At 46.0% G+C, this 26,184-nt stretch overlaps 1 protein-coding gene and 1 long non-coding RNA gene across 8 annotated transcripts; one reads left to right on the forward strand and one right to left on the reverse strand.

The window, feature by feature from the left end:
- Nucleotides 1-2,790: 2,790 nt before the first annotated feature.
- Nucleotides 2,791-11,250, reverse strand: LOC140910859 (uncharacterized). The gene is made up of 3 exons (XR_012158775.2): nucleotides 10,483-11,250; nucleotides 4,633-4,727; nucleotides 2,791-2,969 (listed from the first exon to the last, which is right to left on the reverse strand). It is a non-coding gene; the product is annotated as an uncharacterized LOC140910859 (long non-coding RNA).
- On the forward strand, nucleotides 10,535-24,001 carry THNSL2 (threonine synthase like 2). 7 transcript variants are annotated; one of them, XM_073342901.2, is made up of 9 exons: nucleotides 10,535-10,629; nucleotides 13,114-13,349; nucleotides 14,799-14,993; nucleotides 15,459-15,611; nucleotides 17,231-17,461; nucleotides 19,154-19,302; nucleotides 20,465-20,590; nucleotides 21,533-21,684; nucleotides 23,128-24,001. In XM_073342901.2, exons 2-9 carry the CDS (start codon nucleotides 13,127-13,129, stop codon nucleotides 23,330-23,332), a joined length of 1,434 nt encoding a protein of 477 aa, XP_073199002.2. In that variant the 5' UTR covers nucleotides 10,535-10,629; nucleotides 13,114-13,126; the 3' UTR covers nucleotides 23,333-24,001. The 7 variants fall into 7 exon arrangements, with proteins under 7 accessions (XP_073199002.2, XP_073198997.2, XP_073198999.2 ...); XM_073342896.2 differs by having other exon boundaries at nucleotides 10,626-10,713; XM_073342898.2 differs by lacking the exon at nucleotides 10,535-10,629 and adding an exon at nucleotides 10,640-10,699.
- The last annotated feature ends 2,183 nt before the right edge of the window (nucleotides 24,002-26,184 follow it).

The raw sequence follows: 26,184 nt of genomic DNA on the forward strand, positions 1-26,184 counted from the left end.
AACACCTCTCTGAGGTAGGAAAGTGCTACTGTCCCCATTTTGTAGGGAGGGAAATGACACACACAGAGATGAAGTAACTTGCCCAAGGTCATAAGGGAAGTCTGTGGCAAAGCAAGGAATTGCACTGGGGTCTCCCAAGTGTTAGATTATTGGGCTAGCCACTGGACTCTCCTTTCTCTCTGGTTTGGAGCACAGGGCCCAACAGGCATTCCTCACTCATTTTCATTCACATGCAAAAACAGCTCTTGAGATAAAATGTAGCCCTTGGATTTAATGTAATTGCTAGACTTTTAGGGCTGGGTTGTACAACCCTTCCTTTGGTGAACCCTTACCCACTCAAATAGTCCCATAGACGGGAGTAAGAGTTGCACAATTTCTCCCTCAAGCTTCCTGTGACCTCTGTCTCCACAGCTGTGTCTTGCACTTTGCTCTACTGAACACAATCGGACGCAGTGGTGCCTTGGAACCCATTGTGAAACTCATTTCTGCATTGAGAATCTACAGTGAGAAGCTGAGATGAAAGGGCTAGAATCCTCTTTCAAATTCTGCCAGCTTGTCTTTTTCCACACAGTGATCTTTGGCCTGATTAAGTATTGCCCTCCAAAATACAGAATAACTGTGGAGGAAGTGGGAAAAAATCACCCACGTGGAAATGTTATCTCTGAGCCCATGTCAGATGATAGTCATTCTTTAACACATACTGTATCTGGAAGAGGGGATGTATATTTGTCATGCCAAAAGGGCAATTTTGTGCACTTTGGTTTGTTTGCAGATTTAATAATATATCCATTGTGACAAAGTTCCTCCTCTGCCTTGGCGGGTCCTGCGCTTATTGGCGGATATGCTTGCCTCAGAGATACACGGCAGCCCTCAGTTTGGCCACTTTTGCTCGTGGCTCAAACCTGCCATTCACTCAGCTAACCTCATCCCTGGCCAGCATGGGGAAAAGGAAGGAGAACAATCCCCACAGTCTCTGCTGGTCCACCTAGTGGGTTGGGGGACAGGCCAGGGACCTTCCCCTCTGGTGGGACCCATAGTCCAGGTCAACTCCTCCTCCCTGTATCCAATAGGGAGTTGGGGGGAACCTGGGCCTGCCCTCTACTCCGGGTTCCAGCCCAGGGTCCTGTGGATCACAGCTGTCCACAGTGTTTCGTGTAACACCTGTGTGACAGCTACAACTCCCTGGGCTACTTCCCCATGGCCTCCACCCAACACCTTCTGTATCCTCACCACAGGACCTTCCTCCTGATGCCAGATAGCATTTGTACTTCTCAGTCCTCCAGCAGCACACCCTCTCCCTCTCAGCTCCTTGCATGCTCCGCACTGACTGAAGTGAGGTCCTTTTTAAACCAGGTGCCCTGATTAGCCTGCCTTAATTGATTCTAGCAGCTTCTTAATTGGCTCCAGGTGTCCTAATTAGCTTGTCTGCCTTAATTGGTTCCAGCAAGTTCCTGATTGTTCTGGATCTGCCCCTGTTACCTTACCCAGGGAAAGGGGACCTGCTTAACCTGGTGCTAATATATCTGCCTTCGATCACTCTCCTGTAGCCATCTGGCCTGACCCTGTCACACCATATAAATATATCAATAAAAAGGCATTAAAAGAAGATTAAAGGTGCACAGTGACATGATCCAGAGGATATATCTACACTGCAATCACAGGATGTGATTGCATCTCATCGAGACATCCCTGAGCTAACTTTAATCCAGATAGTCCAAGTAATTACCTAATGTCCTGGGCAGGCATTGTACACACAATGTTTCTCTATAGACGTAGATACAAATGCACAGAATCTTCCAGTGCTGTCTATTTCTCAGACTGAACCAGAGGAAATACCATACTGGATTAGACCAGTGAATCACCTATTTATTTATGTACTGTTTAGATTTGTTTGATTTTAGTTTGGGGGTTTAACATCTAGCTAGCTAGTACTTACCTGAGGGGAAGGCTGGGGTTTGTAGTCCCTGTGCTGAGGCATACCTGTCAAATTTCTTTATGATGTGTGAACTGTAGAAGAACTTAGAATATGTTTCTGACATGGATGGATATTCTGACAATCCATCAAGTGGATTTCTAATGACACTTGAGTTGAGTATGTTATGTTGATGGATGACTGCACAGAAAATTAGTATTTAACCTACAAGATCTTAGAATCATAGAATATCAGGGTTGGAAGGGACCTCAGGAGGTCATCTAGTCCAACCCCCTGCTCAAAGCAGGACCAACCCCCAACTAAATTATCCCAGCCAGGGCTTGGTCAAGCCTGACCTTAAAATCCCCAAAGGAAGGAGATTTACCGCCTCCCTAGGTAACCCATTCCAGTGCTTCACCACCCTCCTAGTGAAAATTTTTTTCCTAATACCCAACCTAAACCTCCCCCACTGCAACTTGAGACCATTACTCCTTGTTCTGTCTGTGGCCTTGTGTTTAACTCTGCTCCTGATGGATGAGTTATTAGTTGTTTTACTCTACAAAGGGGAAAACATTGCAAGCTTTTTAGGCCAGGGACCTTGTCATCTTCTGTATTAAGAATGGGCCCAATTTTCTCAGATCTGCAGTTTCTGCTGGAATCGAGGTAGGTGCTCATCGTCATTGAAAATCAGGCCCCTCTGATTTTACACGTCTACAGAAACTTTAACTGAAGGTTTTAAACAACACCAAGTTAGATCTCACAACAGGAAAGGGTATTGGAGATGGTGGGATTGCTTTCTCCCACCCATGAAATGCAGCCACCTCTGGGGAGGGGAGGGAATAAAGCAGCTCTGCACCTCACAGCAACACTACACCAGCAATTAGGACAGGAGGTGGAGAATATCTTTTCCCAGTCAAAACTGATGAGGGAGCTGAAGTAGGGAAAATGTAGTTACCTGAGTTTAGCCAGAATAACGGAGGTGACACCCCTTATTTTAGAAAAAGTGCCATGGGAACTTGAATACCACAGGAGGTCAGGACCTGGATTTATGTCTTAGCTACAAGAAAGAGGAACAGGACAACAAAGGCTGGGTTAAAGCAAAGTCACAAGTGTATGTAAAGCCACTGAGGAGTGGTCTCCTGCATTCTCAGTGCTTGTGGTCTCCAGACTCTACTGGAGTGAGGAATCGAAGCAGGGGAAAAGTCAGTGTCTGAATTATCCCACCTAGGGGAGTTGGTAACGCTGGTTATGCCTAGACAGACACCGCTGTTGGGATCCTGCTTGCCTTTCCATCAGCTCCTTCCAGCCCTGTCCATACTCAAAAATGACTCTGATCCAAGGCTAAGTGTTACAAGTAAGGGTTTCTAGCACCCATTGGACTTGCATTACTAGCCTGGCTCTGTAAATCAGTTCAGTGTGTCCACACTCAGCACTCTGTGGCCTGGGCTTAGTGGTTCCTACCCCATAGTTGAGGGGGCGGGCCTTTAGTTTTGTGTGGGCCTGGACCCGACTGTCCTAGTATCTGCAAATAGTACACAGCACTCCTATGCTGTAGCGGGTTTCCCATTCCACAGTTCCCAGCACAGCTCCCCAACAAGGGGTTGTGGGAGAACCTGCAAATCACTGTGGGAGCAGAAGCATAGTCTGAGAAATAGGGTGAACATCCTACAACCTCCCTCCAGCCCCCACTGGATGCACTAGGGCAGCTGTAGATGGCTGCAGGGCATTATGGACAGCTACAAGGCATTTCATTTACTGCACGTAATGACCTGGGAAGGGGCCCACAAAGTCCAGGCAGGTTCCTGCAGGGTGAGGCAAGAGTAGCGAGGGATTGTGCCAGAAAATGGCCGCAGTGCAGCTGTGACACCTTCCCAGCCTCTCTAACTTGGGAATGGTTTGACCAGAACCAGTTTGGGTGGAGGCGTTCATAAGACCAGCTCGGAGATGGTGCAGTCATTATCTGGCAACAGGTGCTTGTGTGTGCAAACATCAGCCTGCCCATATTAGCACACAGGATGTCCCTTTCTCTAGCAGGGGGTGCAGGAGCCTTCCATGTCATGCTTAGAAGTGAGATTAAAGCTAACTAGACCCGCATATTCCAACCCAGGCAGAGAACAAGGAGTTCTGATTGCTCTCTTCAAACTAACTAGCTCCTGAGGAGGGAAATCCCAGTCATAAGGCATGGTGAAGAGTTACACCATGGGCCAGCTCTGCAGATGGCATACACTGGTGTTGTTCCACTGACTTCAGTAGAGTCTTGTTGACGAACTACACCAGCTGGGGATCTGGCCTATGGCATCCGAGCACAGAGTCAAAGCACGTTTGGAGAGTGTGGCTGCCGGCGGTGGTGGACTTGGGGCTCATCGAAAGCACGGCTTCGAGCCTGATTCTGAGGGGTGAGCACTCGCAGCTCCCACTGAAGGCAACTCATTGCCACCTGTAAAGTTCAGGCTGCTAGTGATCAAGCCCTCATAATCCATTCCTGTGCTCTTCTTCTCCACTCACCTTCCTCTCAGGGAGCTCTGAAAGGCCTGGGAATTTGGAGGCCGGCCTGAGAAATCTCTGAGAAGCCCGAGTGTGTGGTTGAAAGCTGGTACAGTGTGGCCTAGTGGCTAGGAACCTAGACTAAGAGGAAAGCTTAGTTTTATTGCAGGTGCTGCTGTGTGACTGCCCTGTGCCTCAGTTTCCCTAGCTGTAAAAATGAGGTTAATGATACTTACCTCCTTTCTAAAATGCTATGTAAGAACTCAGCAGGATCATTAAATGTGTATGCAGGCACCCATGTTCTGTAACTGCTGTACACCCCCAGTGCGCTCTGTAAATGATACAAAAGACAGAACAATCATTGGTAGGGTCAGCACAATACAGAGAACTTGAAGGTATAAGAGAATTAAAAGGGAAGGGGGAGAAATCTGGGCAGAATCATGCCCTGCTCCCCAAAATTTTATCATTTACAGGGTGGCGAATAAACCACCTCTGCCCAAGGAAACGCCCTGCATAATTCTCACAGGGGGACAAAAGGATTAGAGGGACAAAAGGATCTGTACAATGAACAGCTGGCCGGACCCCTGCACTTGCATTTCATTGTTTGCAATTTGTAAAATAGGTACAGGATAGCAAAATGCTAGAGCCTCATGGCACTATGTGTGGAAGTAGAGGTTGCTGTCACCTACTCTTTAATAAGAACAGTACATGTTGCTCTGGTATAATAAAGCATATGGAGTCCTGCTGGGTTTGGTTCTTGTGGGTTACATTATTTGATCCCTGCAGCATCTTTTCTTTGGGGTTGACACACTTTTGGTTTGCTTGGCGTTTATGGTTCAACTCACCCTAAATCTCCAAGGGGAAAGTCCCCAGGCATTAGCCCTCCCCACCCTTGCTCCTTCCTTCCTAACTTTGCCTTTAGATGATTCTGGAGGATGGAGGGACCAAACAAATCAAATCCATCTTAATGAAAGCCAATGCAGTATTTAAAATGCTATGGATGCCTAACAGTGACTAGATGCTACTGCGACTGGTGCTCTGTACATACAGAAGATTGTAATCAGCAAGCACTGCAATCGATTTAACTCCTGTGTACTCTTAATGGCAAGCACCAGGTACTTGCACCAGAATAGAAATGCAAACTCAGCCTGAAATCAGGGTTGTCGGGTGTCCGGCTTTCGACGACCCTGGTGGCTCTGGGCTGCACCACTGACCGGGCCGTTAAAAGTCCAGTCAGTGGCGCTGCAGGTCTAAGGCAGGCTAGTCCCTATCTGTCCTGGCACCTTGCTGCACCCCAAAAGCAGCCAGCAGGTCTGGCTCTTAGGTGGGGGGGGGCATGGGGCTCTGTGTGCTATCCCCACCCCAAGCACTGGTTCTGCACTCCCATTGGCCGGGATCCTGCCTTAGCCCCACTGCACCGCTGACTGGGAGCCGCCCGAAGCAAGCCCATGCCCATGCCCCAAACCCCTGCCCCAGCCCTGAGTTCTCCCACCAAACCCCTCATCCCCGGGCCTACCCCAAAGCCTGCACCCCCAGATGGAGCCCTCACGCCCCCCCCACTCCAACCTCCTGCCCCAGCCCAGAACCCCCTCCTGCAGCCCAAACCCCTCATTTCTGGCCCCACCTCGGAGCCTGCACCCCAGTTAAAGCCCTAACCGCCTCCCGTATCCCAACCCCCTATCCCAGCCCAGTGAAAGTGAGTGAGGGTGGGGGAGAGTGAGCCACCGAGGGAGGGGGAATGTTATGAGCAGGGGGCGGGGCCTCAGAGAAGGAGCAGGGCTAGGGTGTTGGTTTTGTGCAATTAGAAACTTGGCAACCCTACCTGAAATACTGGGACGCTAGCCAACATTGTGGAATCCATCACTGGAGATTTTTAAGAGCAGGTTAGACAAACACCTGTCAGGAACGGTCTAGATAATACTTAGTCCTGCCATGAGAGCAGGGGACTGGACTAGATGACCTCTCGAGGTGCCTTCCAGTCCTATGATTCTACGATTCTAATATCTTGCTGTTAAGTGTTCAAGCTTGTAATTTACTAACGAGGTTGGTAGGGAGCCTGGTAATACACCTAGAGAACTGAGCACTTCCCCCCCGACCTCAACCCATGTGCCCACACTTTTTTTTGTAATCAAGAAAAACACCTAACAACCTAGGAAATTAAGTGCACAAATACATTAATCCCACATGAAGGGTTAAGCACTAAAAGGTCAGGAAAGGCAAAAGTTATGACTGGGTGCACAAACCACTTCCTTTTGTGCATAGGCTTTATGATACACCCTTTAAAGACATGAACACTGATTATATGAATTACTTGGGGAGTATGTGAGGTTGTAGCAAATGGTGAATTATTCACAGTTATCAGAGAAACCGTATGTAATCACATAGTCAGAGACTACCGTCATCGTGTAAAGGCGCAAGGACAGTCACAGAGGAGCAGCCCTTGCTTCTGCAGTTCCTCACTTTTGCATGCTGAATTGTGCAACTTTAGGCCTGGTCTGCACACGGTGTTGGTCCTGATTTAGCTATGTCGGTTAGGGGGGCTGCTTTTATACTGCCATAGTGAAAACAGTACAACACCTGCTGTGAATGCAGTGAGACCAGTGTAAAGGTGTTTAGACCAGGATAACTTTATTTCCCAAAATTTAGGGGAATAAGTTATACAGGTATAACCATCCCCACACTAGGAGGTTCTGCTGTAACTATAGCGGTGTCTATAGTTAAAGCAGCAACACAGCTGTGTGTTGACCAGCCCGTAGTGTTGCACTGTCACAGGTTTTGCATTCAATAGCTTGTGGTCTGTTGTCAGTACGGCTGCAGGGGTATAAGCACCCGGCCTATGTTGCTGCCAACCAACTCTCACTGGCAGAAGCGTTACACATGAGTCGAATTTGGCTGATCATTTGCACAGTCGCTCAGGCTTGCCTTCCCTTCAGCGTTTGATCCAGGTGTAGCTCAAGCGTTACCCCTCACCTGACTCTGGTGTGCACACAAAAGTTCGGTGGTGCTTTAAACTCAAGCTAGCTGGCCTGTGAGGGGGTACGAGTTGGAATTCAAGTGGGGCTGTTCCAGCTAAGAATGCAGTGGGGATGCAGCGCCTCTGTGCTGCTAATGCAAACACTCTGCTGCGAATCGGATCAGTCTGTGCAGCTCGGAGTGTTGTTTTGCCGTGTGAGCGCTTTCACTGGAGCTGGCTAACTCAGGGAGAATTAACTCAAGTGGAGATAACTTGAGCTAATGCTGCAGTGAAGACGAGCCCTTAGTTACACTGGAGCATATTGATATCCAGCTGGATGAAAGGTCCCATACAAACGCAGTATCGATATCCGCACTTGGTGCGCTCAGGTTTTTGCCAGCCATTGCTGGGCGGCCCATTCGTCGCTTCTTGATGTTTGCTTGTTGTGTCTGCTAAAGGAGCTGCGTAGACTTGAAAATGCCCACATGCATATCTAAGCCGGACAGTTTAGCTGTTCTTTTAAGTGATGGTCAAAAGCATCTAGAGTTTGCGAACTGTGCCTCTTTTTGGTGCATTATAAATCTAAATAAAACTAATTCAAAGCTGAGCTTGACATCCGTCTCCAAACAATGGTTCAGGAATAATGAAATGAGACACACGTTTTTAACATCAAGGGCAATTAATCATTGGAAGGGTTACCAAGGGATGTAGTAAATTCTCTACATCTTGGGAGTCTTTCAATCAGGATTTGATGTCTTTCTAAAAGAGAAGCTCTCATTCAACCACAAATTGTTGGGCACCATGCAGGAATTCCTGGGTAAAATTCTCTCCTGTGTTATGCAGGACTAGCTGATCAAAGTGGGCTCCTCTGGCCTTAAGATCTATGACAGCTAGGAAACCATTTCTACCACAAAGTACCGGGGAAAGACGAGACAACCCGTTAGAGCAGAACTTTCTTGCAGTTCTAATTATTCTGTGACATCACAGAACTAATGACCAAGGCAGCTAGATGAACCCTGATGCTCTTTTAGGCTCTAATCCTGCAAACTTTTGTGCATGTGCTGGACTTTACTCATGTGCATAAATGAAGTACTTGCATAGGTGTTTGCAGGACTGAGGCTTTAGACTCAATTGCAGTTGTTATCAGCATTGCACTGTACCTTTGGATCTGATTTTTCTGGGTCGAAGTCCCGTTAGGTGCCATAGCAGTGCTTGGGCTGATATATGGTGACACTGATCAGCCATGTGCTGCTCACAGCAATGTGGCATTATCCTGATTCTTGAGCCTATAGAAAAGAATGAGTATTTTTCTCAAAAACATAAAATTAGAGGTGGAAACTATCTGTTAAGACCAATCAGGGAAGCACAGAGTCACAGACAGAGGACATATAACATGCTAAACTGATTTAAAATTTTGTATTAAAGCTAATGCTAAAATTATATAACACACAGGTTAAGGAAAGCATGTCTGTACATCTGGGTATAGTGCTTATATTATCCAAAAGTACAAAGTTTGGCTTAAAAGTCATAGAACACTTATTGTACATAATCTGCAATATTCCAAATTAAGGTTAATAAATTTAACAATACAATTTAGATATTAGCATACAAATATCCGGGTACATCACTCATGAAAAGTTATACAGAGAGTTGGTTGTGGAAAGCAAATATAGCAATGAGTGAAGATTGTCTCTTGGTAATTGAGAATTTAGGATAGGTTGTCTGCTAGAAAATACAATCCATCAGGAAAGTATTCCAGTTACTTTCCCGATTGCGCTTCTCATCGGCTCTCCAGCTCATCTCCGATGGTATTGCTGATGTCCGGTGATGTGTTCTAGGTAGATATCCCTTCACTACCTGATAGCATCCGACACATGATTGGCCGCATCAGCCGAGTGTAACGCTGACCAATTCTGCATTCCTGCAACACTTGCTTGTTGCTGGGGTCCTATTTGTTCAGGGCTCCAATGATCAGAGCATGAGTTTCAACCTGGTAACCCCTAGCTCTTAAAGTGTCAGCCAGAGGAGTGTATTTCTCCACCTTTTGAACTTGAGCTTTGGAGAAAGCCAAGGTCCTGTTCTCAAAGGGCACTGTGATGTCCACCGTGACGATCTTCTTTTGGTTCTCATTGGTGATGACAATGTCCGGTCGCAATTGGCTGTCTGTTCCAGAGATGGGGGAGTTCACGGCCACTTAAACTGAATCTTAGCCTAAAAGGTCAACTATACGTAAAATGGTTTCTACAGTCAACTCTATGAACTCTTGCAAATAGACTGTATGAGACTCTCAGGTGAAATCTTGGTTGATCCAGAGCTGTCTATATACCAAGGATGTCCCTGTCTCAGTTATTTCTGTATGACAGCTGAACATAATCTAAATAAACAGTGTGTGTAGCACAACTCATTTCCTTATGCAGAGTTTATGATCTACCTGTTCAAGACATATGGATTCCCTTAGTTACAAATATATTATTGTTCAGAGTACTTGACCAAACATAGACAAGAACCCTGCCCCTAAGTACTGATCATCTAGTGATGCCTGAGGTAACAGCTAAGGTATAAGGACTTCTGATAGCAGTGGCCAAGTAAGTCCCACACTATTTGCACCAGGCACATTCATAACTCACTGGGAGATGTGATTATACACAGTTATTTATCTATGGAGATTTTTATGCCATGCACCTTGCTGTAGTATCTGAGCACTTTACATGGAGATTGTGGAATAATTTCCTCTCTACTTTCCCTGGGGTAATCGTAACAATTTGCAAGTCAATAATTATTTCTCTGTGTCTCTCTCTGGTCCCTGTGCATGCATACATACACACAGAGCAAACGTCCTGGAAGACTTGGGAGTGCATTTTTCCAAATATCCAGTGTGAAGCTCACTTTGAAGCATCCATTCTGTACTCACCTTCTCCCCAAAATACAGCCATGTAAAAACAAACTTATTTAAACTGATGCAAGAAAAAGAAGATAGAATAGAGAGGAAGGATTGTCTTGTGGTTAAGGCTCTGGGAAAGCTGGGTTTTAGCCCTGCCGCTGCCACTAGCTTGTTGTCAGACTTTGGGCAAGTCACATCACCGCTCTGTGCCTCGGTTTCCCCATCTGTACAATGTGGATTTTAATTGCTTACCTACCTCCCGGGGGAATGTGTAGCTTTATTCATCATTGTCTGCAACGAGTCCAGAGATCTACGGACGGATCGAAGTGCAAAGGTTCCGTATGCAGATTTTTGACTTACAACTGGAGTCCTGTTGACGGCGGAACCTGCCGTCCCTGTGTGAGTTGGCGCGGGGAGCGTTTCCAGGGAGCACACGCAGGCAAAGGCTGGCTTGCTGCCTGGACGGCGGGTTGGTACAGGCTGGTAAATAAAGCAAAGCTCCCGTGGCTGGCTGGGGGCGCCTGGTTTTGCTCTGTGCCGGAGTCTAGCCGGCTTGTGCATTAGGTGGCTGACGCCTTGCTAATCAGTAGGTAAAGCCCAGCCGCTTTGGGCAGGGCCAGGGCGGCTCTCTGGGGCTGCTTTGAGCCCTGCTCGGAGGTGAGCGGGCATTGCTTTCTGCTGCCGGGGCGTCCTTGCAGCTCGCTGGGGCTGGGGCTGCGGCTGGGGCCGGGCTCGCCTCGCCTTCCCCGCTCACACTCCGCGGGATGGGCTGGATCAGCTGCCAGCTTCCAAAGCTCCAGGGGGCTGAAGCCGGTAACTGACCAGGGGGGTATTTGCCTGGGCTCCTGCACCCCACAGCCCGCCTCCTGCTGGGGCCAGCGGCTCTCAGGGCTTGAGTGTCTGCAGGGCGCCCTGTTGCCGGGTGGTGACTGGCTCTGATTTCCGCGGCTGGGGCCGGCAGCCGCTTTGGATTGTGCGGGGCTCCCGCTCCTGGCTCGGAGAGGCTGCAAAACGCCGCCCCCCCCCACCCCAGCTGCAGATAAACATGGCACGGGCGAGCGCGCCCCCTGCTGGCGTAACAGCGCTGGGCTGCGCTTGGATGGTTCGGTTCCCCGGCCAGGCTCATTCTGGGGCCCTCCAGCGTGTTGTATTCTCCAGCTGTTTGAAGTGTTTTTTTCAAATCAGATTGGAGGAGATTTTGAAATAAAACGTAATTTTGAATTAAAAAATCGAATGCCAGTATTCTCCCCCCCCCCAACTGAACCAATCTGGTGAATTTAACACAGTTTTGGAAGTGTTCTGGTCGACCCAAATCTGTATTTTTTGGGGGGAGGGGGCGTTTAACTGAAAAATCTCACCCCGCTCTGCCTGAGAGCTTTCCGGGTGGTGCGGGGACACCTCCTCCTTCCAAGGCTGCATGCCTGAATCGGAAAGCCATCGGTTTGCCTACGCTGTATGATGATTTATTATTTGTATTGAAGTGGCGTGCCTAGGGGCCCCAGTCATGAACCCATTGTGTTAGGCTCTGTACAGACGCGGAACAAAAAGATGGTCCCTGCACCAAATTGCTTACAGTCTAATAGTGTGTGTGTGCAATGTTGTCCTCCCCAACACTGAAATATCATGATCCAGGCCTCTTGAAAAATCATGAGCTTTTAAAAAATAATGAGTTTAGGCTCTTTTTATCTGCTGTGTTTTTAAAGTCTTTAGTGTTCACATTTTCCAGCGTTACTCCACAAACATGAGGGCTAAAAACTTTGAGCGTGCAATAAAAGCTGAGATTCCGAGGCATTTGTACATTCTAGGGATGTAAAATATCATTTAAAAAGTTAACCGTTTAAACAATTAAAATTATATTGTTTAAATGGTTAACCAATTAAAGGGAGAGGGGCTGGGGCTGCTCTGGCCAGCCCGGGGCTGGGGCTGCTCCTGCCGGCACAGCTGGGGCTGGAGTTCAGTTCAGCCAGCGAGGCTGGGGCTGCTCTGGCTGGTGCACCTGGGGCTGGGGTTGGCCGGTTGGCATGGAGCTGCTGGAGACGGCGGGCCTAATGCTTACCGCCTAATATTTTACATCCCTAATACATTCCAAGGCCAGAAGGGACCATTGTGATGATCTAGTCTGACCTCCTGCATAGCTCATGTCAGGGAACTTGCCCAAAATAATTCCTACAGCAGATCTTTTAGAAAAGCTATTGAATTCTCTTCCTATTGCATTCAGTGGGAATCTGGCCATTGACTTCAGACAGTGGGCCTAGGCCTAGTGCTAGGATCATTTTTAGAAGGAGCTGTGTGTCAGTGTCTGGGAGTGCTAATGTGGTCCCTTGGGAGGCTGTAAGCAGGGTCTCTCTGATCCAGTTGGTTTCCACGGCTTGTGAACTTTACTTACTGGGCAGTCCCCTTGCTGGGTCTCTGGTGTGGTGTCATCTTCTGTTTTGGCTGTGCTAAAGTTATATAGGCCTAAATTCTCAGGATAAAGTTAGGGGCCTAATTCTCAAAATGCTGACCCCCCCCACAGCTCCCTCTGGCTTCAGTAGGAGCTGGAGTGGTGCTCTGTGGACAGGAGTAATACCAAGAGAAGTGTTTCCATAGTGAAATAAGTTCTCTCCTTCCCCAAATAAATCTCCCAGTCCCCATGGAACGTGCAGAGTCCCACTAATGTCCTCAGAGAGTCCTGGCCTGAGAATACCCCATTGCACTTCCAGATAACTAGTTGCCTTGGTGAATCAGTCTTGAAGCCAATCTTGTTCCCAGTTTCCATGACACTGATCAGTAAAGGGCACAACAGCAGCATCCACAAAATACCTGTCTGTCTGTCTCCCTGTCATGTGATACCCCAGACTTCTCCCCCAGGGCACCCTGGTGTAACTGTCACATCTCTTGCAGCGACGCTGGAAACATGAGGTATGTCAGCACTCGAGGAGAAGCCAGGAGCGTTGACTTTGAAGGAGCCCTCTTTTCTGGCTATGCACCGGATGGTGGCCTTTTCATGCCCCAGGAAATCCCTACCCTGGACTATAACACCCTGCGAACATGGAGTGCCTTCTCCTATCCAGAGCTGGTGAAAGAGCTGAGTTCACTCTTCATCTCATCTGAACTAATCCCACGGAAAGAGTTGAATGGTAAACACAAACCAGACAGCAATTCAAGCAGTGTGCTGTAGGGTTCGCTCTATTTGTATCAAAGCTTTTAGATGACTATTATTTTATCCTGTATTAACCCATCAGCCTAATAACCCTGATCCTCACTGGACCTCTGAAGGCCCTTAGTGGCCAGAATCTCCATGGTTATTATAATGTTAGCTTGTTCTTTCTCTCCTCCAATTGTTTCATCCACTGGATGCGTCTTGTTGTTAAACTAGATTGTTGGAGATCTGCTTCTCTTCTGAAGACTAGCAGAAGATTCTCTTTAAATGAACACAGGGCCAAATTCTGTCTCTGTCTATAAATGTCATTCTCGTAGAGGGCTAATGCAGTTTCCAAGGTTGCTGTACAAAGGCAGATCTCTGCTGCAAGTGGGTGCAAATACAGTGTGTATAACGTTTCAGAATCGGTGCTATTTTATGCTGGCTGCAGCAGCCCTTGCCCACATGGCTGTTCCATGTAGAACATGGGAGCATATCAGATGAGACCTTTGGTGTATCCCAGGGTGTACATGGGAAAGATAAGCAGGCTCTGTCACCTTTGTGGCTCCTATCATAGAAGACCTGTGAAGCCCTAAGTGGTTTTTGATTGGTGTAGACAGGATTAAGGAGGAAATTTCCTCTCTTCCTGTGTGTGTAGTTTTTCTCTGCCTTTGGGTAGCACCCTGTCAGAATTTGGCCCAGACTGTTTTAAGTAACACATATTTGTAAACAGAAGTAAAAGCAAATGTGGCAAATTGATTGCTCCTTCTGCCAGGTGTTCCTGGTTCTATGTTTTCCCTTTGCAAAATGGATTACAAAACAAGCATGTAACATGAAGCCAGGTGTAGATTTTGGTAAAGAAAACTTGTAACAAATCGGTGGCCTCTTGGTGCTTCAGAGCTGTCACTGTGGTGCACTCCATGGATGCCCAAATTTCTCTCCGACAGTGGGAAAAGAGTTTGGATTCTCCTGCTGTAAAAGCAGCATCTCCTTAGCTGTCAGTTGTAAACGGCCTCTGACAGACAGTTGCGCAGTTCTGTTTATACAGTTAGATTTTATTATAGCACCTATCCAGAGTCTCACTGCGTCCATTAGAGGGCAGTGGGGACCATCCACCCGAGCTGGTTCACTGCAACATTGGTTGATTCTTGTTTTAATTGTTCAAATAGTTCTGATTGGGTCAGATCCTCAGTTGGTATAAATCAGCACGGCTCTGTTAAGGTCAGTGGAGCTGTCCAATTTACACTGAGGAGCAGACTCTTAATTTGTAAGAGAATAATGTGTTGGGCTTCTGTCTATCACTTCCTCAGCTCTGTGGTACTGGAGAGTCTTTGGTTTTTCAGTAAAGATTCTCATGAGCTTGGCAAACCATGATCATGCAGGTGACGTGTTGGAGGTTTGTTCCTGGTACCTGTTCTAACAGTCCCCTTCAACTGCTTCCCTCCAGATCTGATTGACAGCGCCTTCCGGAGGTTCCGGCACAACAACGTTGTGCATCTGGCCAGGCTGAAGGATGGGCTGAATGTTTTGGAGCTCTGGCATGGTGTAACTTATGCCTTTAAGGACTTGTCCTTGTCCTGCACAGGGCAGTTTTTACAGTACTTCCTGAAGAAAAGGAAGCAGCACATCAGTATTCTAGTCGGTAGGTTACAGCTAAACAGATGGGTGCAAGCAATGTACTTGGAATTTATGCCAGTGAGAGGTTGTGTGTGTGTATGTATATATATACACACATAATACCATCCTATTCGTGCTTATAAGTGGAACTGGATTGATAACCCTGGAGGCTTACATCCTAGATATCTCCGGAACAGGGCAGCCAGTATTCCTCACTTGACCTAGAGGGCATCTTTACTGGTTCAGCCTCCCATTCATTCCTTGGTGCCACTGGTGGTAGTGGTTTGTGATGCAGACATTTGCCTACTGGAAGGTGTTCATTTTCCAGTATTAAATGCCACACAGCCGGCACTAACCAAAAGTATCCCAGACTGAGAACTGCACCCTTCTTCTGTGTGAAAACACAAATGTGGCTGATCTTTCAGTCTTTAATTAACTCTTAATTAGTAGATATAATTATTTTCTCTTTGATTATTTTCATGTGAAACAGGAACTTCGGGAGACACCGGTAGCGCGGCAATTGAAAGTGTGCGAGGGGAAAACAACATGGACATCTTTGTTCTGTTACCCAAAGGTCTCTGCAGCCAGATACAAGAACTGCAGATGACGACGGTGATCGAAGAGAACGTCCATGTCTTTATTGGTTTGCGTTTTGTTGAATGATCTACTTTATATTATTGCTGGGTTGATGTTAATGTCAATCCCAATGTGAATTGGCCATTAATTCTAGAAAGCCTTGGGGGGGATTGTGTTACACGCTGCTCCCACTGTGGGTGTACCATGCTGGGCCATCAATCACCATGACTTGTGTGCAGTATTGTTGTAGCCATGTGGGCCCCAGGATATTAAAGAGACAAGGTGAGTGAAGTAATACTTTTTATTGGACCAACTTCAGTTGATGGGAGAGAAAAAAGCTTTTGTGTTTGCACAGAGCTTTTCTTCAGGTCTGAGTAGGTTTCCCAGACCTGAAGGAGAGCTCTGCATAAGCTCGAAAGCTGGTCTCTCTCACCAACAGAAGTTGGTCCAATAAAAGGTATTATCCCACCCTCCACCCCGTCTCTCTGATCAGCATGACTGTTACTTCAGTGTTTGACTTTTCAGCACCCCAGGCCTCTGACTAATGGGAGGCTAGTTGGAGTTGCTTTACTCTCTTGACTTGTTCACCAGCTGACTCAGAGCTGCCCAGGATTCCTTCTCTTCTAGTGATAGTTTTAAAGCCATTCCCCTGCAGCTGAATGGGTATTTAGCTGTGCTACACAGACTGTTGGTTTGCACTAAAAGAATGAGAATTTATCCTCCTTTCTGCTCAGTTTTTCCCTCCCTTGTAAGTGGTTTGAGTTGTTCTGATGAGTTTCTTCTTCGAAGGGTCTCTCGTGACAGGGGCCCTACCAAATTCAGGGTTGTAAATAACATGTCATGGACGGTGAAATGAGCCCTCCCCCCTGAAATCTAGCTATTGGAGGGGATGGGGGAAGGGAAGGGCTGAGGGTTTTCCCCAGGATCCGGCTGCTAGTCCCAGCCAGGTTGGAGAGGAATGGCATTTACTCTCCCCCGAACAGCTGCTCTCGGTGGGAGATCAGACCCACGTCCACCTTCAGGAACCGCCTGTGGCTGCAGGAAGCTCTGGGGCTGCTGCCTTCAGAGTCCAGCTCTGAAGGCAGCACAGAAGTGAGGGTGGCAATTCCGTAACCCTCCTACAACAGTTTTGTGACCCTCCCACAAACCCCTTTTGGGTTGGGATCCCCAGGGTTACAACACTGTGAAATTACAGATATAAACATCTGAAAGCATGAAATTGACCAATTTTCATATCTGTGAAATTGACCAGAATGGACCCGGAATTTTGTTGGGCCCTACCATGACTCACTTTGAACCAGTCAGCGCTCTGAGTTACTGAACAGAACTGGGAGCCATAAGACATTGGTTCAAGACTGACTGTGCTGCTGGTTCATTTTATGACCTTGGAATAACCTGTAGATGGGCCCAAACCAAAATCCCAGATCCAAACATCCTTAAAAGTTGGGAATTCTGAGTAATTCAGAATTGAAACCCACATCTGGATCCAAATATTGCTGTTGGACCCTCTGTATGTGCGATGGCTGAACCAAAACCCCAGCTCCCACAACTCCAGTTGGATGGCTAGAATAACCCGTCAGTTTTGAATCCTCTTTGGTAGGCGAAAACAACTATTTTATGCCTAATTCACTAATTTCAGCAACACTTCAGTTAATACTCCTGATTGTTCCTTCCTCTTTTCCACAGCTGATGGAAATAGTGATGAAATTGACGAGCCAATCAAAGAATTGTTCGCTGATGCAGATTTTGCCAGACAACACAATCTGATGAGTCTGAACTCAATCAACTGGTCTAGGATTATGGTGCAGATCGCTCACTACTTCTATGCTTACTTTCAATGCACCCCATCCATGGACATGACTCCACTTCCGGCTGTGGAAATTGTTGTGCCAACAGGGGCTGGAGGAAATATCACAGGTTAGGTGGGGGGGGGGGGGGGGAGACATTCTTTGGGTCTTAAAACCAAACACTGGTTTGTGATAAAGAGGGAGGTTGTATTTTTTTTCTGAACCACTTAAATCATGATTAGTAATATTTAAGAACAAACAGCATTGTTGGTGCCATACAAAACACAGAACAGTGCGATGGTGCCATGTGTAGATAATACGGGGATGAGCATGTTAGAAATACACGTGAACAGAATGAGTCGGAAACTGAAGAGAGAAAATACTGAGGATCTGATTATTTAAATTAGACACGAATACAGAATCATAGACTCATAGGACTGGGAGAGACGTCAAGAGGTCATCTAGTCCAGTCCCCTGCACTCATGGCAGGATGAAGTATTATCTAGAGCGCCTCTGACAGGTGTTTGTCTAACCTGCTCTTAAAAAAATCTCCAAAGATGGAGATTCTACAACCTCCCTAGGTAATTTATTCCAGTGCTTAACCACCCTGACAGTTAGGAAGTTTTTCCTAATGTCCAACCTAAACCTCCCTTGCTGCAATTTAAGCCCTTTGTTTCTTGTGCTATCCTCAGAGGTTAAGAAGAACAATTTTTTTCCCTCCTCCTTGTAACAACCCTTTACATATGTGAAAACTGTTATCACGTCCCCCCTCAGTCTTCTCTTTTCCAGACTTTTCCAAAACAAACCCTTTTTTTTTTTTCAATCTTCCCTCATCGGTCATGTTTTCTAGACCTTTAATCATTTTTGTTGCTCTTCTCTGGACTTTCTCCAATTTGTCCACATCTTTCCTGAAATGTGGTGCCCAGAACTGGACACATGACTCCAGTTCAGTCCTAATCAGCATGGAGTAGAGAGGAGGAATTACTTCTCGTGTCTTACTTACAACACTCCTAATACATTCCAGAATGTTGTTTGCTTTTTTTGCCACAGCATTACACTGTTGACTTGTATTTAGCTTATGATCCCCAGATCCCTTTCTGCAATACTCCTTCCTAGGCAGTCATTTCCCATTTTGTATGTGTGCAACTGATTGTTCCTTCCTAAGTGGAGTACTTTGCATTTGTCCTTATTGAATTTCATCCTATTTACTTCAGACCAGTAGTAGTACAACTAATCTGGCCTGTGTGTACCCATGGCTCATTATACATCCATTTGCACATGAACGTTATCCTATTTGGGAGGGCGGGGGAGGGCAAACATGGTAACAGCTCTCTCCTAACTTTACAATTCTGGCCTTTTTAACTTTAGGGGAATCATATCTACTGGAAAAGCAATACAAGGGGTGATGTAAAAAGTTGCATTCATGGTATTTCAGGAGCATCTGCCTGAAGCTGCATTAGCATGTTGCCAAGAGTTCAAAAGTCACATCCTATTTGAATGAAAAGCATCTTCCAGAGGCCCCTCTCTTCACAACATCTCTTAATAGGATGGTGGGGGCTGCAGAGAGTCCAGGAGCAACCATGCGGTGGTCTCTCTGGCTGTGAGGCTGCTCAAATGGAGCATTGTATACAGGGAGCTGTAGTTTCTTTGCACTATACCCGTATTATGAAACCTAATTTTTGACCCTTCCTGATAAATTTGCACAAATGGAGGAGCAATGATTTCATTGGTAAATCTGACTGAACAGATAAATCTGGTAAATCTGTTTTATGAGTGTTTCATCGCAGGGCTGAAGCCCAGGTGTAATTGCTTTCTTTCCCAGCTGGATATATCGCCCAGAAAATGGGACTTCCAATCCGACTCGTCGCTGTGGTGAATAATAACGACATTATCCACAGAGCAATTCAGCATGGAGATTTCTCATTCTCTGGGAGCGTTAAGCCAACTTTAGCTTCTGCAATGGATATTCAGGTACGTGTCTGCTTAAGAAGGAGAGATCACGTATACTATATGGACTGATACAGCTACTAAAATTATTTTGCTGTCCGTATTCTGTTCTACAGTGTTCTGACACCACCCTCATTACTGCAGAGTCTGAGTGCCTTCCAGTAGTGCATGAAGTGATGTGAGTAACGTGCCACGTGTGGTTCATTCTCCCTCTGATTGTCTCCCTAGTGGGAGAATTGTGTGTGCAGTGTGGTGTTTTGTTACGGATTTTTTTGTTTGGTTTATGTGTTGTTGCTCTGTGTTTATACTACCAACGGCAGGCTGGAGAAGTGTCCCTGGCATTTGGAGAAGGTGGGGAGGTTTGTGATGGTCTGTAGTTCCAGATAGGTCATTCCACAGTCTCAGACCATCTTTGAGACAGCTCTGTCTCCTGTATAGATGAGCTTTTCCCCTCTGGTAGAAAGTCCCATTGTGCCTGAGAAGTGGCGTTGTCGACCATGTTCTTCATCCGGGAGCGCAATTAAAAAATCCTGGGTCTCTGCCAAGATGTCAGTAATTCTGCGAATCTTCTTCCTGACCTCTAGCCAGGTCACCACTACATCATCCCCCTGTTCTGGGGTAACAACGTCACCCAGACAAGCTGTTCGTATGTTGCCTCAGGCAGTCTTCTCTTCCAATTGCAGGACGTGTGTCGCTTTGCCAGTGGCTGGTAGGGGAGCCCCGGCTCACCTACTCCTTAGCTCCAGCCCAGGGACCCTGTGACTAGCAACCTAGATCTGTTCAATCTAGGACTCTGTTGCTGTTTCCCAAGGTTCCTACTCCACCTCTCTATTTCCTTGCCTATCTCTGGTTTACCTCCGGAAGTTCCTGTTCTCTCTATAGCTAATTTACCTTTCTTGGGCTCTTGCTGGAACCCCCAGTCTAGGGTAGGACCCCAGGCTTACTCTCCACCTGTATCTCCTCCTTTCTTTTTCCAGCCCTATTTATTTTGACACAAATATACAAGGCCTGATCCTGCAAGCAGCTGAGCATCTCCAAATCCCATTGAGCACACAAGAGGTGCTGAGCCGGGCGGTATAGTAGTATCTACCGCACTAAGTATCCAACGAGAGCTCAGCAGTGCTCCAGATTCTGAATTTGATCCTTTGTGGATGGAGGTTCATGTGTGTAGTGTGTGTTTTTATAGGAACCTTACAATATGGAGAGAATCTTGTGGCTGCTTTCGGACTGTGATGGCAGCTTGATTAAAACACTGATGGAACAGTTTTACACGTCGAAAAACCTTACACTCCCAGAAGAAGTGCAGAGAAAGGTCAGTCACTTCATGTGTGTTTAGTAAATACTTTTCCATCACAATTTTTTTTAAATCAGCTGTTTTCAGAATAAATATTAATATTGCAAGTGCATTGAAGGGATCATGCCACATCATCTCAAACCTAAAATGAAGGTATCTTAGGTCGGTTGGTGGAAGACAGGTGTTTACAAAACCTATGTGCATAGGTATCTTATCAAAACCTTTCTTTTAAAATTACAATTACAGTATTTTGTTGGGATTTAAACATTCCCCTGCAGTCCTAGAAACCCCAGTCCAGTACCATGTGCATTATTTGTACATAGGACCAAAACGCTCCCCGACAATGTAATTTCACTGTCCAACACCCTGAGCCAGCAAAGCTTTTAATCAAGTCCGTAACTTTAAATATGTGAGTGGTGGTATGGATTTCTGTGGAACTGCATGCATGCTTAACCTTTTAAGCAAGAGCTTTGGTGAATCAGGCACCAGGCTGGAGAAATACAAAAAGGAAAAAAATTAAAGGTGAAAAGTAAACTAATGGTTTCAATGTTTATCTCCATGGGAAAGAAACACTAGCAAAGTCCTTGTTAAATCATAAAAGTTATGTATTAATGCGTCCATCACATACATCAGGGGGTCCTTTAGACAGTTTGAGATCGATATCCTCAAATACCAGCGTCAGTTGCATTGTGTCCACCAACAAAGGGCAGTTATTAACTGATAGCTGGACTGACTCTGGTGATGATATTAATGTGATTGACAGAAGTACCCGTCTCTCTTGCATTCAAGATACTAACAAATAAGAAGGTCTTATGTACAAGTGGTAGCATCACAGAATGCACTTTTAATACATTTTTAAAAATGATTTAACATTGATCTGTAAATTCTAGTGTGGTTTTTGTCTATGATTTTTGGGGATTTGTTTCCATTTCCCCTCCCCCCCCTTTCTTGGTTCTCCAGCTTTCTGAAGCGCTGAGCTCATGTTCAGCATCTGACAAAGACATTGTTCAAGCAATGAGACGCTGTTGGGAAGATAATCACTACCTGTTGTGTCCCCACTCAGCTGTGGCTGTTCACTACCATTATCAGCAGTTGGACTGCCATGTCAGCAGGTAAGAAGCTACTAATGGAAGGCCAGATTCCTTTCAGGAAATGGCTAACATGTGCTTTTTATGGCGCCGGGGGGTGGGGGCGGAGAAGCATCCTTAAAGGGCCCTAATTTTTAGTAGGAGATTTTGGCATTCTGCTTTTGCTCAAGTCTTTCCAATTCTTAGAGGAGGCTGTTTGACACTGATGATGCACATGTAGTTGGCAGTAGGATAATTTTGGTTATAATTGTTCAATGAGAGGCAGTATTTAAGGAGAGGTGTAACACACATGTTTGAGGCTGGAGCTCAGCCAGCTGGCCTGGCTGGAATTATGGGCTAGAGTCTGCTGTTGCTTTCACTCAGGCTGGTATCCCACACAGTTTGTAGTGAGGATGCAGGCTAAACCACTCGAGTGCTGATAGTCCTCAAAGCCTCCCCTCAGTCCCTCCCACCCCGCGTGCCCAGATTAACAAAGAAGTTCTCCCACCATTCACTGAGAGAGAATCCTAGAGTGATTTGGTTTACTTCAGCACAAGGAACCAGGGGAGTTTTAGCAACACACATGTAAGAAGGCAGCACCCATGAGGACAACTACACTCTAAAACCAGGGCCGAGTTACTGTATCCTCACTGATGCTGCTCACTTGTGTGTATGTTGCTAAAACTCAGGGTAGGCTAACCTCATTGGCTGCATGGCATCCAGCTGGTCTGCCTCTGAACTGCATCCAGGAAACATCTGTACGCGCTCGTGCTCCATCCTGTTTATTTCCTCGCCCTCGTGTCCCGCCCTGACACCAACTGGTGGGACGTATTGCCACCTGAAGAGGCAAGGAACTCCAGGACCTCCACTCTATTCCCACGGCCCTCCAGGGATAGAAGCTGGCGGCTCCTTCATGGAGCCATGAGCATGGACATGTACCTGGTGTGGTTCATGAACTCCCCTGCCCTCTGTTCCTTCTGCGGCAAGAGGGAGATCCTGGCTCACATCAGTATGGGTGCATCAGGTTGCAGCCTCTCTTCCAGCTTCTTCATAACCTCTTACTGAGGTTGTGGCTGCACCTCCTGATCCAATCACACCCCATCTGTGCCCCACAGGGTTGCGGGACCTTCTTGTCAACCCCAATGGCCAGGTCAACCATCCATCACAGTGGGAGGAGGAAGCTGGACAAGGGGGTGATCTGTGACCATGGGGCCTATTTCCAGGGCCTATTTCTGGTCCCTTCTCAGATCAAACCTCCAGGCAGAGTTCCTCTGGGCAGTGTCCATTGACTCCTTACACACCTTTGAGGAGCTGTGGGCGCTGTCTGGAGTTCTCTGCTCAGTATCTCTTTAATTGTCCCCAGAAATCACTAGTAGCCTAGGCTTGGTGGTTCTTCCCCTTTAGCTGAGGGGACGGGCCTTTTATTTGGGTGGGTCTACACCCAACTGACCCCAGAACTGACATCCTCTGTCTGTCTGTCTGTCGCAGCAGACCCAGGTGCTGCTTAGCACCCGCCTCAGCTGCAAAGTTCCTGGATGCCGTGCTCAGAGCAAACCTTGTTCCTGAAGTTCCACCTGAGATCCAAGCTTTAAACACAATGGAGACCAGATCCACAACATTGAGGAGAGAAGATGATTGGGCAAAAACCCTAAGAGACAGAATAGAAGCTATTGCCATGCGCAGACACACATAGGTGGAGTTCGTCTGATCCTGAATAATGCCATGCCTGGGCAGTTCCATATAAAAGACAAGGCTGACTTAATGATGCTTAAGCTTTCTGATGATTTCCCTCCTAAGAAAGTCCTAACAAACTCAATAGAGGATTATATCGTCTCCACATAGCGTGTAACCTAAGCGATAGAATTCTGTAACAGGAATATAATTTTCAATCAAATTCTATAGAATGGTTTAAAAAATTATAGAAAGGATCTGTCTGTCAAATTCTATAGGGTTTTTAGAGTAAGTTTGATACAATCCTATTTAAAGTCTCTGGACTCATATTTTATCCCTGTTAACCCTTATGGAAAAGTTCTTTTAAATTTATCTTCAAAGTGCCTTACAAACATGAATCATTAACTGACTAAGGCTTTACACAATTATTATAAGCCCATATCTTTTCTTCCCTAGTAAAAAATCTGTAGAGGAATATAATACAAATTGCTGTAATGATTTTTTTCCCTAAAAAGTTATGTTGTAATTTGAATAAGTAATACAAATGAACTGTTGTCCAAAGTACATTAAATAAAATCAGTGCTGCATTCTGGCTTCTGTATCCATTTTTTGATATCTTGATAATGGTGAATTTTATCAGTTTCTTTACCTGCCCACCAGAGGGCACTTCTAATTTTTTTTCTGTATTTTAAAATAGATCATAAATTGAAAGAGTGAGGAGGAGTTGTCACCTGTATACTGTTCAAGCATCCTTAGAGGGTCTTCGGAGGCTTGGATCTCCATTTAGGTGAACAAAAAATGCCAGACGATGCTTCAACAATACTTCCAGGGACTAATCTTCACAATTCAGGATGTGAATTTTTCCCCTGGCAATTCCATGCCTTATTTGCATGCACAGACATTCAATGCCTGCAGATGGGGTACTTGCACAGTCGGTAATGCAGCTAACTGGCCATTTGCATACACAAATAGTGGAACTGCACGGGCAGTTGGGGGTAATAGGGCCCACAGGCTAGGCAGGCAGTTTGGCCCTTGTGAATGTGGGCAACTAACTTTTAAATGCGGAATAAGTCACATCTCTGAAAATAACAGAGGGTAGCCAAATAATAAGACTCTCCGCATGTGGAGGATGAAGACATTCTGTGTCCAAAGAGGAGAAGCTGTTTCAGTTAAGGGAAGGTAGGTGCTATGGATGTGCTCACAACAAGGTGGCATTATCCACAGTGAGAAAAGATTCCTGGTCCTATAGAAAAGAGTCAGTGTTTTTCTCAGAAACTTAGTTTCTGTCTCTAATTTCTATTATTCAATCTGTGAAGACCAATCAGGGAAGCACAGAGTCATAGACAGGCCATATAACATGTTAAATGGATAATCTTAGTCTAAAAGATCAACTATATGTAAAATGGTTTCTACAGTCAACTATATGAACTCTTGTGAATAGGCTATATGAGAGTCTCTCCGGTGAAATCTTGGGTGATCCAGGGCTGCCTTTGTAAGTATGAAGGATGTCCCAGTCTCAGTTATTCCTGTATGACAGCTGAACATAAGCTAAATAAATAGAGTGTGTAGCACAACTCATTTCCTTATGCAGAGTTTATGATTTACCTGTTCAAGACATGGATTTCCCTAGTTACAAGTATATTGTTGTTCAGAGCACTTGACCAAACAGACAAGATCCCCGCCCCTAAGTACTTATCATCTAATGATGCCTGAGGTAACAGCTAAGGTATAAGGACTTCTGATAGCAGTGGCCAAGTTAGCCCCACACTATTTGCATCAGGCACATACATAGTTCACTCGGAGAGGTGATTATACACATCGTTTTGTCTATGGAGATGTTTGCACCATGCACCTTGCTGTAGTATCTGAGCACTTTAGATGGAGATTGTGGAATAATTTCCTCTCTAATCGGAACAATTTGCAATCAATAATTACCTCTCTGTGTGTCTTTCTGGTGCTCAATTGCATGTGTATACATACATAGGAAAAGTCCTGTAAGGCTTGGGAGTGCATTTTTCCAAATATCCAGTGTGCAGCTCACTTTGTAACACTGAGGCATCCCTTCTCAATTCACCCCCTTTGTTGGGATGGTGCTGAATTATTATGAATTATTGTGGTTGACATGAGTGTGGTAAGCTTGATAAGTTTTGAATTTGCTAGAGGATTCTGGGAGCAGGATTCTCATCGTCAGACATGCCATGCGGAAATTTCCTGAGAGTGCTGACATTGCACTTGGACGTTGACTCGATGTGATACTCTGTGCCCCATATTCACCACAGTGATATGACTATGATGATGTACCTTTTACAAAATATGTCATGTGAGGTGTCAATGGAAAAGTTAGGGTTTGCTTAGTATGATTATCCTATTTGTATGCATGTATCATTTTGGTATCTGGAGTTATGAATATTGACTATGCATCGGTATCTCAAATGTACTTGCTCCTAGGTAACTCCCACAAGTTAGTTTACATCCAGTCTAGCCAGCACATTGTGAATGTTCTATTCATGGTAAGGGCCCATCAACAAAAACAGTGGGCCATGGAAAAAGCTTATCCTCATCTGAGGAGCTTTCCTGTGGACGCTTCAGCCCATATATGGCTAATGGCTGCTATGACTCATCGAAGCATGCAAAGGCAGGTGACCAGATAATGTGACTCTAGAGGCCATCTAGTTTCTGTATTTTTCCATAAATTGTGCTGGGAACTTTGCTTGGAACAATGAAGTTCCCTCCACATGAAGCTATAAAAGGGGGAAGTGACATCTTCACTGGGCCTCACTCTCGCCCCCTCGCAACTCAGCACCTGGAAACACCTTAGGAACAATGACTGAACAGGGGAAGAGGGTCCCAGGCAGGAAAGAAGAAAGCCCTACA

The sequence above is a fragment of the Lepidochelys kempii genome, chromosome 4 (genome assembly GCF_965140285.1).
Source record: "Lepidochelys kempii isolate rLepKem1 chromosome 4, rLepKem1.hap1, whole genome shotgun sequence".
In the NCBI taxonomy this organism is placed as follows: domain Eukaryota; kingdom Metazoa; phylum Chordata; order Testudines; family Cheloniidae; genus Lepidochelys; species Lepidochelys kempii.

Bases quoted from the DNA above. Each gene is read 5' to 3' on its own strand.
- THNSL2 (XM_073342901.2), top strand. From the start codon at position 13,127: ATGAGGTATGTCAGCACTCGAGGAGAAGCCAGGAGCGTTGACTTTGAA. The intron at 13,350-14,798 runs GTAAACACAAAC...GCTTCCCTCCAG, and splicing joins CCCACGGAAAGAGTTGAATG to ATCTGATTGACAGCGCCTTC. The intron at 20,591-21,532 runs GTCAGTCACTTC...TTGGTTCTCCAG, and splicing joins CAGAAGAAGTGCAGAGAAAG to CTTTCTGAAGCGCTGAGCTC.